Source organism: Triturus cristatus, chromosome 3_1, assembly GCF_964204655.1.
Source record: "Triturus cristatus chromosome 3_1, aTriCri1.1, whole genome shotgun sequence".
NCBI classification, from domain to species: domain Eukaryota; kingdom Metazoa; phylum Chordata; class Amphibia; order Caudata; family Salamandridae; genus Triturus; species Triturus cristatus.
Genome location: NC_140583.1, coordinates 232836611 through 232849277, shown reverse-complemented (window position 1 = coordinate 232849277; position 12667 = coordinate 232836611). Strand labels below are relative to the sequence as shown.

Genomic DNA, 12667 nt, shown 5'->3' with positions numbered 1-12667 from the left:
GTGTACAAATATCTTAACAGTATAAGGGTTAAAGCCAAAAGTAGAGAGACCTCTAGAAAGCCACTTGGGTTAACATCTGATGGCAATTCCATGTATTAGCACAAAACAGTTGCATGGTGGGAAGACTATAGATTCAAATGCCATCAAATGACGCTTCCTGTTGAGGTGCATAGTACAGAGAGAGGCTTGGGAACTATTTATGTCTTCAAGTGTCATGAGAAAACAAACTAGAGGAATCCCAACATGAATCCACAAGGCGAGTAGAGACACTGTTTGGTAACTCTGAACAATTTAACGGGGCTTGAGGGCAAAGAAGTGGTGGTAGGAAATCTAATATAAGCCATACACTTACACATTAAGGAATCATGAGCACTGTTTTTTTCTGACGGTAGTGGACAGGAAAAAGAAACGCATTACACAGTCCACTCTAATAGGGCAGACAGTGTAACATTCTACCTCTGATGATCCCTACTCCGTTGGACTATCAGAGGATGCATTCCTTCCGTAGGGGCTCCATCAACAATTAAAGTCCTCCCTTCTGTAATTCAGTCAGGTAGGCCTAAGGTTTGGCAGACAGGGCACTCCGTAACTCCTGCTACAGAATACCCTGTCCACCAAACTCTAGATATAAACCTTTACCTCTAAATATTCCAAAAGTCCAATTGTTGTATGGTTCCAATGAATTCAGTTAGACTTTGTATTCAAACAAAACTTCATAATACAGAGACTGATTCTTCTTATATCATCAGTGAATGTTGGTTCGGCTAGCTCACAGTACCACATTTGAACTTCTAAACCTCTGGAGTTGTAGATGTTGTCGGTAACCTCTAACATGACCACTCTCATTTCCAAGGAATTTGTGGAAAACCGAGCCAAACCTTTCTTTTGCATGCCCAAGGTGTCACAAAAAAAAGACAGCAATAATACATTTTGAAATTTTCATTGAAAATATCTAATCCTTGTAAATAAAACATGAACTGTGATTATTTCACAGATGAGACACATCATTGTTATAAGCATTATTAAAAGCGTGAAAAACACACACAATTCACCCATGTTAATTGTTCCTAATTTTACTCCTACCTATCACTAATACTCCTATTCTAGTGAGAGCATGGTGGGAGTACCCTTCTGCCAGACCCTGATGGAATCATCTAACTCTGTACCTTGATTTAATGTTTCAGGAAACCGGCCTCAATGTATCAACGAATGTAAGCCTGCACACCTCTGCTTGCACAGCTATCTTCCTTCTTAGGATGAAGTTTGTGACTCAAAGCTGCATCTCAGTCACAGCTCACAGCAGCTTCTGTGATATCTCCAGTGTGAAGTGCCTCTTACCGAAATCAAAACGGATGCTGTTTAAATTATAAAACACCAGCTTTATCTATTTCTGCGACAGACGTAGAATAACATATTTAGTTAGTCCGTGGGAAAAGAGTTGTCTCCTATGAGCATATAATAAAGCAAGAACATTGCGTTCTAGTATGTGTGTCCTTGGAACTAACTGAATAACAATGTCTACCAAAAAGAAATACGTGTGTAGTATTTTCTTGTGTTAGTGAAAAACATGGTCAAATCACCATCTTAAAAAGATGCTATGACAAAAGAGAAAACTGAAATGGAAGCTAAATATAACCTCTATAACACAATAGTGTTACTTTAATGCCACAGAAAGTAATTGTATTTGAGGCCCTTTTAAAGAATTTCAATCTGCTTCGGGCAAACTAAGTGACCTTTTCCAATGTATATAATTTTTTTATACGGTCCTCAATTGTATCTTTTCACTTATTCCTCTAAAATGAAGATTTTGTTTTGTAACCATTACTGTTTTTGTACCATAATGTTCTGAAACAATTCTGTGCTTATTAGTTAGTAGCCCATGCTTTCAAAAGAATCCTTTTTACAATTGTGCTCTAAAAAAGGAAAACTGTCACAAGACACTAACTTGTATCAGTATCTGCCATTTGGAACTCTTGCATCCCCAAAGCCAGCCAACTGTATTGATTTAACTTTTTCCATAGTTTCAAGGTTCTAATGCATTTGGAAACATAGTCCACCTGGACTTTGGGTATTATCATCAAACCTACGTATGCTAGCAGTCCCTTGACTGAATGTATGAATTTGAGTAATTCAAAGGAAAAAAGTACAAAGCATTTCTCATATAATGTTCACACTCTCACGTTATTGTTAAAATCATTCCCTTTTATTTTTCATTTATATAAAACATATACTTCATTGACATAAAAAGAACCTAATCTGTTCTAATCCCTACTTAACATTAATGTGAACAGAAGATTTCGTCCAAAAACAAATATAATTTCAACAATACCAATATAGAAGTCGGAATGTCATTTAATACTGCAAATAATCAAAAATATCAACAGACCAATTTGTTACATATAAAAACCCTCCGTTATGAACCAGCATAACTGAGAAAACACCAAGTAAAAAGACATTGAACTCTGTCATATATTAACACATCCAACAATACTACTGGACTTTAACCACTTATGAGATATTTTGAGCTGTTTATCTCTATAGGTGTGTATCCGTTTTTATGGATTGTGTATCTCATGAGCGTCGACGCGTTTCGATAGGCTATATTTTGTGCCCCTATCTTCCTCAAGACCATCGATAGAGGTTTTCTGCAAGCAGGACGGAGACATATCCCCGCACACGTGAAATTGTTGGCGTGCTTGAGGCTACGGGGTGCCAGCAACACGAAGGAAACAGTATCCATAACGGTCCCTGGTACAAGCCTAATACAAACACAGCGGAGCACAGATTTTATTCAAAAGAACAATGCGGGAGAAGACCAACAGTGCAGAAGATTAATAAAAAGGACACTGGGTGTATGACAAATGAAGGTTTTAACACAGGTTTGATCCCTGAGATATCTGTGTAATCCAGAGGATAATAGACGGATACACAAGAACAAGATCAGCACAATAAGAATACAGAAAAGAAGCATACGGCATCGAGAGAAAACCTCTATCGATGGTCTTGAGGAAGATAGGGGCACAAAATATAGCCTATCGAAACGCGTCGACGCTCATGAGATACACAATCCATAAAAACGGATACACACCTATAGAGATAAACAGCTCAAAATATCTCATAAGTGGTTAAAGTCCAGTAGTATTGTTGGATGTGTTAATATATGACAGAGTTCAATGTCTTTTTACTTGGTGTTTTCTCAGTTATGCTGGTTCATAACGGAGGGTTTTTATGTGTAACAAATTGGTCTGTTGATATTTTTGATTATTTGCAGTATTAAATGACATTCCGACTTCTATATTGGTATTGTTGAAATTATATTTGTTTTTGGACGAAATCTTCTGTTCACATTAATGTTAAGTAGGGATTAGAACAGATTAGGTTCTTTTTATGTCAATGAAGTATATGTTTTATATAAATGAAAAATAAAAGGGAATGATTTTAACAATAACGTGAGAGTGTGAACATTATATGAGAAATGCTTTGTACTTTTTTCTTTTGAATTACTCAAATTCATACATTCAGTCAAGGGACTGCTAGCATACGCTTGTTAAAAGTATCCTATTCCCTTGACTCCATAAGGGATCTCTCTCTACTCTTTTACTATTATCATCAAACCACCAGTCCGCTCTTTTTCAGAAAGCACTCCCTCCAGCTATTCTGATAAATCATCCAGACACTTTGAAAAGTATTGTCCTAAACTGGCAATATAGAAATTAAAGAGAACATAGCATTATAAAGTCATTAAAAGTCCTGTCTACTGCCAAATGTATCTTATGAATATTCAAATCAGTCCATCTCAATCTTCCAAAAACTTCAAAACCTCTTTTAATGTCCTGAAAGTGTCGAACTCAGAAAGTTCAAAGACTAAGGTCCCAATTATGACTTTGGCAGTCTTGGAACGGGCTGCCACGCCAGCACCCCGCTCCAAAACTGCCAAAATCCACTGCCGCCTGCCAGGTTATGATTTAACTAGTGGTCTGGCAGGCGGGCACCATGGTTGTCCTTCAGCAGTGCAGTACAATGGCTCATAAGTGAGCCTTAGAAATGCACTGCAGCTGGACTGCCAATGCACGTTCCTGTACGGCAAGGACTGTGAAGTCCATGCCGTGCAGCAAGAGGGGTGCGTGCACACAGGGGACACAACATGTGCCTCCCTGCTTGCACCCCCATGCACAGGAGTAAGAGGGGCTCCTTTGTTTCCTCACCGCCAGCAGTTTCATAGCGTGAGAACAGCCATGAGACTGCTGGCAGTGAGCAAACTCGTAATATACTTGGCGGTCCCGCAGTGATCCCACCAATCATACTGTGACCTTCAAGACTGCCACCCCAAAGCCAGGGTTCACAGATCCCTGGCAGTGAGATCCAACCTCCATACTTGAAATAAGGCGGCCATACTGCTGGTGCTGCGGCCCTCGACATTCACCTCACCTCCACCCCAAGTTTGGCGGTCCTATTGACCCCAAAACTCGTAATTAGGCCCATGGTTTCTATGCAGCTTCATGGAACATTTACCTGGCAAACCATATTGAAGATGACCTATTTTCAATCCAGTTCAACAAAAACATCTTGTGATTTATTCTAATGTCAGTTCTATCTGTGGTAAAATTTTACTTGTATCGTGACATATTAATTAAGCAGAAACTCAATATTGTACCATGCAAGCAAACATTTTAATAATTCCCTAAACCCATTTTGTAAAACTTTATTTCAGGGGCAGGAAAAGGACACCACAGTGGACTGAAAGTGAAAAAGGATCACCATGTTCCAGAGACCAAATTTCAACTATACGAACATTCAGGAGAAGAAGACTTTTGTCAGATTATGACGTACCAGTCACACAGTCTAGACAAATGCAATTTTAATACTTCTATTCCACTGATTATAATAGTACATGGATGGTCGGTATGTACATTGCATTTACTTTTTATTTACAATTGTGCACTGAACAAATGCCCACATTTGCTTTAAGCAATAGAATAAGTGCCATTCCAGTTCAGGATTGTGCTCCTTTTGTGAGACATCCGATAAGACGGATGTACGATTAGATTATTAAATCCAAACATAAGGTCAATCACAGCAGACTGTGCTTCTTTTTGAGAGGGTATACAATCTTAAAATATTGATAAGCTTGTTAACTTCCGGGAGGAACTGAAATCAATCTTGATGCTCCCAAAGGCAGGCGCCATTCCGTGGCTCGCCTACGTTAAAAAATCCCTGAGGGCAATTGGGAGAGAAGATCTTTGGCACACACCAGAGGAGTTATGCCCTGCCTTACCAAAAAAGTCTCTGGCCAAAGCCCTAGAGGAATACAATTTGATGCAGATTTTACGGTCAGAGAATAGAACTAATCTGCCTTCGGTATTCCTCAAGGTAAAAATTGGATATAGCTTTGAGCCGGCATTGGATTTGATCCATCCGTTAATTGCCAAGAAATTATACATGCAGTTTAGACATGGCTCACTCCCTCTATATTCTAGGACGAACAAGTGGGCTGGTTCTAGTAGGCAGACCTGTCCTGGCTGTGGTGTTGATGAGGAGACAGAGGTGCATGTTATATTTTTCTGCTCAGCCTATAAAAATCCTCGCAGAAAATGGATCATTCAACTCGCCAAAAAACTGGGGGTTAGAAATCATAGAGATCTGTTTAGGCTTCTGAAATATGACCCATTGCCTGTATTTGTCACAGTGATCGCCAAATTCCTATTTTCAATGTGGTTGACCAGAAGACGTCTAATATCATGTTGAGGCATTTTTTGCACCACCTTTTTAACCTTAGTGATAAATTTCTTGTTTTGGTTTAGGCGTATATTTATATTTTTTAAGTCATTTTTTTAATGTTGGTTGTTTTACCACTTTTATTGTTTTAAAAATTGTGATGTATGAACTTTTATGGCTGATAGCCGAAATAAAGTCTTCTGACTGACTGACTGATAAGCAGCAGGCTAAAATATTAAGTTCTTACACTGAAAGTGTTCAATATATGCTCTATTCTCAAATATCAACCCCTTAACACCTCCACTTTACCCAACTACACTAATGCAGACCTTTGCTGGGACTGGCAGAGCTCCTGAGTGTTAAATTAAATACCTCCACAATGGCTGTAACATGCCAGCCACACTGATTTCTTTGCCCTGTGGCCCCTTTCTTAAGAAACCACCATTGTTTACCTGTCAGAGCAAGACTGCAATTGCATATTGCATTCCTTACATACAAGTGTCATTACAACACTGCCCCTCCAACGACGGCACAAAAATGCCCCTATATACAGGCATCTCAGGTCAACCACTAGTTTCAAACTCTGCACCCAAAGAATATCCATCAAGGGGACAGATGATAGAACAACCTCACAGCCTACACCATGACTCACCCTACTCTCACCACCTTCAGGAAAGGTTTAAACCTTTCTTATCACCCTCAACTTTGTAATATTTGAAAATAACAACGTTCTGGGAAAAATACAGATTGTCACTTGCGTAATGATGATTCATTTAAAAAAGCGTGTCACAAATCAATTCAAAAAGTAAAATAATCCTGCTATGAAGCCACCTTAAACTTGAAGCTTTGAAGTGCATATAGTTCTTACTTAACCTAAAGTCACAGGTTCGAGTAATCAATGCCTACAAAATAGCCACGAGGTCACATGATCTTATTTTACTATTTTATGCACCTGTATACAGAGATATATAAATTAATATCCATGGTCACTACAATTATACGGAAACCTTGTGAGTTTTCCTTGTTGGAGCATATATAAAGAAAACCGATGCGTTGATGGTAAAAATGTTGCATATGCAGAAAACATGGCGGTGAAAACGAAAGTAACTAGTCCCTGCTATATTGTCATATCACTTTATATTATTTGAAATCTATGTAACCTTAATGCAATTGTATACAGAACATTATACCAGTGTAATTCCCATTGTTAAAAACATGTTAGTTGTAAAAAACAGGAAATAAGAACTCATATCTTTAAAATGTTACTATGCCGGATCAAGACAGGTTGCATTTTCAGTGTAATAAATCAAGTGATTGAAACTCCAAGAAATTCACAAACTATACCAGTGGCCACAGTCCAAGAATAATCGTAAATCTCCAAGATTTTTATTAAGTTGAGAATATATAATTTACTCTTTTTACTTGTGTTTTAGACTTCTAAAAGCTGTAGAGAGACACCTTTTTTCATACTTTCTGGCCTACTTGTTGTGAGTTTGGGTTTATTCTATTTAGATAGTTCTCCTATCCAAAGTCTTTTTTCATGTGATATCAAGAATTTAGTTAACCTGATATATTTTGCTCCCCTCAGGTTGATGGCATGATGGAGGGCTGGATCTGGAAGTTGGCGGCAGCCTTGAAATCCCATAAAAAGCAATACAATGTGATTATTGCTGACTGGCTCACACTTGCACACCAGCACTATGCCATTGCAGTACAAAACACACGCCTCATTGGTAGGGAGCTTGCAGAGTTTGTAGAATGGCTGGAGGTAAGATGCCACACATGAAATTAAAGCAAACATATATCTATTGCCCAGACGTATTTGTTTACAATTTGCAGATATGAAAATTGTTGATATAAAAGAGAATGAAAAATTATGATAACTTATAAAAATATTTATGTCAAAAATCAATTAGAACATTGGGCAAAGCGCAATGTCAATTTTAGAGAAAGACAACCTGAAAAAAAGCATTCTAACCAGGTTATATAAACTTAAAGACTAATATTCTATTGCATTAATTTATAGAGTCAGAATAGAAGTTCAGTAAATTTTACACAAGAAGGCCAATTAAGAAAAAGACAACATGGCTAGAGGTAGGTTACAATTTTATCTTACCCCGTAGATCAGAGCACTGTAAGCTGGGTAATAGAGAATTGGAAATAGTGGACAAGATCTAACTATGTTCTTGTTAGATGTTGAGCTGAATGCCAGAAACTAGGGGAAGAGAAGGCTGTCTGTGAAGTCAGCATTAGTTGTCTGCCTCAAGTGCTTAAAACGTTTTCACAAGCCAATCTGAGGGAATGGTATCAAATCAAAGTTGTCAGGAATATAACAGACCTAAAGACTTGAGTTGCAACATTAGATGCGCTACAATTGGTGCTAATGTCATTGTGAGAGCTGAAAAGGTTACAAAATGTACCAATGCAAAATGTACTAATGTGTAAAAGAATAATAAGGAGCAAAACATTGAGGGGGCCGGTAGTTTGAATGTTGCCTGGGGCATGTGGCTGGACAGCTTACTTATGAGCCATTAGGCATTTCATGTGTGGCGTTTGATGTGATGAAGAATATGGGCTCAAAGGAGTCAGTGAAAAACAGATTAGAATGGGGACTGGTAGGCCATGATTATGAGGGTCCCTGAGGTGTATTCAGTATTTATCTCACCTGATAAAGTCAGGCACTAGAGTGGTTAGAATTTATTGAGTGCAATAAATAGCACCTATTGCACTTTGTTTCCTACAAATGGAACATAATATATAGATTTCTTAGCGGCTTACTGAATCAAAATACGTACGTCCCCATATTTACTGGGCCTTTTGCCACTGTTCAATTATAGAAGGTTTCACCTGATGAAACTTAACCTGGGGGATCAATACTTATTGAGTGTGACAAATTCCTCACAACTCCTAATCCAATACCTGAACTAAAAAGCATTTTCTGAGGGATCACAATTTTCTGGCTCACTGGTAATCAGGGCAATAAATTAAAGGTGCAAAGGACTGATATACTGAGTCAATAACAGCAAATGTTATCACACCACAACTCGTCTAGATGAATGGTAGGGCCAGGACATGGGTTGTAAATATATGGCTTGGAGTGATTTAGTGACTGCCCCTGAGCCTAGTAAGTGGTGTGTCCCTGAGTCGATACCAAGGATCACAGGCATTTGGGAACACCATGACCGTGGGTGGGCACTGATTGGTGTACCACTTCGAATCATAAACTTAATTTTTACCCTGGATTCTAGTCCCATAATTGTGCTGTGTAATATTAATTAGTCTCTGATTTCTTGAATTAGAAGTGTTTTGAAATGTGGCTGTGCATGAAAGTGACTGTGTAAAAGAGACTTAACTGAGTGATACTGACACACACATATTCACCTTCTCAGAACAAAAACACAGCCCTTGTATGTGTGGTGTACGTATTTGCTTGTGCACCATGTTTCTGCTTATCCAGGGCCTAAAAAAAAGGAGCTACTGAGGAAAATAGAAAACGTTTAACTTATTTTAGTACAAAATATTAGGATATACATCAGAATTTGTCCTGATTTAGATCACGGCGGACGGGTTACTCTGTCACAACGGTGACAGACATCATGTCTGATGAAATATAACGGCAGGCAGGATATCCTTCACCGTTGTGATGGGAGTAACAACGAGATCTAAATCAGGCCCTTAGTAAAATATTCCAACATATATGGATATTCTTCAGTGCTGGGAAGATATTTAACAAGTGCTGATTTGTCAGGAGTTTGTGCTTCAAACAGTTTAAGCTGGCACTGGTATCTGACTCCTGGGACTCCTCCACCCAAAAAGTAATAATTTATATGTTCTAACTGCTGTGGTGAATAACAAGCTCACCCAGGAGAAGTTGATGGAAGTGGTTGCCCAATTAGGTAGGTTGTTCCTTGCTCGGATATATGTCCAGTGCTCAAAAGCAATCAATTTAATATCCTATGTAATGAAAACAAATGTTTTAAGTCGCACCGCTTTAAAAAAGTGCTGCCTAACTGAAAGGCTACCTTGGCCTTTCTCAATATTGGACCAAATATAATAACTCAGATGCAGAACTCTGTGATGTGTCTGGCATTTTTCCAGTGGCTACTGGGTAGGGAATTAGGTTCAGAGCTTGATAGTCTGTGATGATCAAGCTCAGATGGCCCATGCTTCCTCATCCTAGCTCCCGCTCTCTGCCTGTACCCACATCTGTTGAGCAGCCCCTGTGTTCCCCTGACTCAAAATGGCATCCTTTTTGTTTAAAGCATTGTATTGAAATTCTCCAAAAGAAAAAAAGGACTGAATCATTAATACCAAGTGATGTCACAACTACTGACTATGACATAGGTAGCTATATAAACTATGCACCTCCAAACTCCACTGTATTCAGTTAAACAACAGAATACTAAAGAACAATAATACCCTATCTATACCATATGGCACCTATTTTTGATCATAATGGTAAACCCAACAATGGCCGTCCCTCAGATGAGTTTTCTCATATTCCCCGTCCAAGAGCCTATCCTCTCACAAGAATTTAAGTAAATAACTTAAGTTGAAAAACTTGTAATCTTTCTAGATGCTTTGTGACCTTGTCCAGCCATGTAAGATTCTCAATCAGTGGGCACCAGCTAGCTATAAACAGGTTAAGCGGACCAGCCTGAACAAAAGACATATTTTCATGGGCAGCACCACACTTAGGTTATGATACCATCTTATTATGGTGGGAGGGTCCATTTATTTCTACGCTGTTACTATCAACTGCTCTGTTGCAATAGCAAATGTCCCATCAGAAGTCTATCAGCTCATGAAGGTCTCCAGATCCTAATAAAAGAAGACACTTCGGGGAGTCATGAAATAGTGCAAAAGGGACAAATGTGCTCCCACTACTTGCCTCTCTCCTCTCTACCTTACCCCTTGCCAATGCTGACCCTTAAACTAGCTCTGAAAACCTGTGTTCATCTTTCAATCTCCCCTAACTAAATACCACTTATGATAGCTCTGTTAACCTTGCTTTTCTATTACCTGTTTTTTCCAAACTATTAATGTAATCTGAGACCTTGCTGTCATGGGTGCTACAATGTAAACCATGCTGACACCTTAGATAGAGCCACCCTCTAAGAAACATGCAAATCAGTAAATAAATCAAATACTGACAGTGAAGAGATCTTCCAGGAACCTTCTTGATCAACTGTGTATCACTATGTATATTATCTTGAGTCTGGCATTCCTTAACAAAGCCAGGCTAATCCTCAACTGCAAAGCCAGGCAAATAGCTATCCAGCTAGATTGCCAGAACCTAAGCAAAAGCTTAACATCAACATTTATTATTGCAATGTTTGAAGACAAGTGAGACTTCAGCCTCTCCATTGGTAGGCAGGATTCCTGAAGCATCTGTAAACGTATAAAAATATCTGTAAAGTTCTCATTAAAGAGCCTATAAAACACAATGGAATACCCATCAGACCCTTGGGACTGCTCTATTTTAAGAGGGGCTATGGAATCCTTCAGCTTTGTTGCCTCAGTAGGCTGTTCTAAGTACCACCTATTGGGCTCCATCCGACATGGAAATTACAGGTGTTCAAATAGTTAACGGCCTCCTCTACGTTTTCACCTCTACTAAAAGTATGGGAATGCATAAGCCATCCCTTTCTCATGCCTACAAAGTCTTCCCTGTTCATTCAGAATTTAATACCTATGTGATTAACTATGTTGAGCTTTAGGATGAGAGGCCAAGAGCCTGTCTGGCTGATTTCCCTTGCAATAACCCTTCTGTCAAATCCATAGGAGAGTTCACTCAGTTTTGTCAGTCTGTAGCAGGGTCAATTACTCCCTTAGCTGGTTAAGGTCCCTGACTCACAATGTTCTCTTATGTCCTTTATTAGCCTTTTCTAGTGCTCTAAACTTAGGGGCAGAATATGATGTTGGATGTAAACTCATCCTACTGACTCGGTTTTTTAATTGTTTCCAAACGAATCGGGTTCTGCGAGTCCGACCAACTAATTACGATGCTTCCGAACATCATTTGGTAGGACTCGCATTGACTTCGATGGGAGCCTGTGTTCTGAAAGACGGGTTCCGAACGACGGGAGGGTGGGGAAAATCGTGCACCCTGTGGCGGGCACCCCATTGTGCCAGCCACACTGTGCATGGTTGTACAAGGGGGACCCGTGGGTATCCCCACGGGCCTCATTCTGAGGACCCCAGGTGAAGGGGGGCCTTCTGCGGGCCCCCAAAGTCAGATTCCAACAGCTGATCCGTGTTGGCACAACCGATTTAGAAAGGCTGACCGAATCTGACACGGTAATCACTTGGTCGGAAACGCGGTCCGTAGACCGTACGAGTCGGCTCCGACCGACTTATTTCCTCTGAATGCCATTCGGAACCGACTCAGAAAGTCCGAACGCTTTCCTGCTATCGTAATCGGTCAGTCAGAAGGGTTTGCGAATCAGTCAGAAATGCGGGTTCAGAACGGGATTCGGGTGAACCAAATGCCATTCGGAGCCTTTCCGACCGACATCGAAATCGGCCCCTAAGTATGGATATTTTAATTTTCTGGTCTTCTTTTCCCATTTACTCTAATGCTATAAGAGTGCCTCTAATAGTAGCCTTCAGTGCTTCACAGTTGGTGACATTTGTGGTAGTGCTCTCCCTATCTCTTTCTAGAACGTTTCATATCTGCATTTGAACTTCCTACTTGCTTACTGAATCTCTGAGTAAATATTCCTTAAAATGCCAAACACCTTGTGGTTCCTCTGAGGAAGATGTTAATCACACCAGCCATATCTGAGTGTGGTGTCATAAAGGCACGTCCTACATTTCTGTGTAATGTGCTTTACCCACTACCTCCTTGCTAACAAAGAGAGAAACTATATGTGCATGTGTTTGATGCACTGTAGAGAAATAAAAGTTGTCCCTGTCAGTGGTGTGAAAGTGCTACTATAAATCCATCAGA

The 12667-nt window shown here is 39.6% G+C and overlaps 1 protein-coding gene across 2 annotated transcripts in view; it reads left to right on the top strand.

Moving 5' to 3' along the window:
• The window catches only part of LIPC (lipase C, hepatic type), a 756670-nt gene that overhangs the window by 439257 nt on the left and 304746 nt on the right, over positions 1–12667 (top strand). For both annotated transcript variants that reach the window (XM_085643754.1, XM_085643755.1), the window contains 2 exons: positions 4712–4902; positions 7304–7483. In XM_085643754.1, the coding sequence (XP_085499880.1) occupies positions 4712–4902; positions 7304–7483 (371 nt within the window). The remainder of the gene's footprint in view (positions 1–4711; positions 4903–7303; positions 7484–12667) is intronic.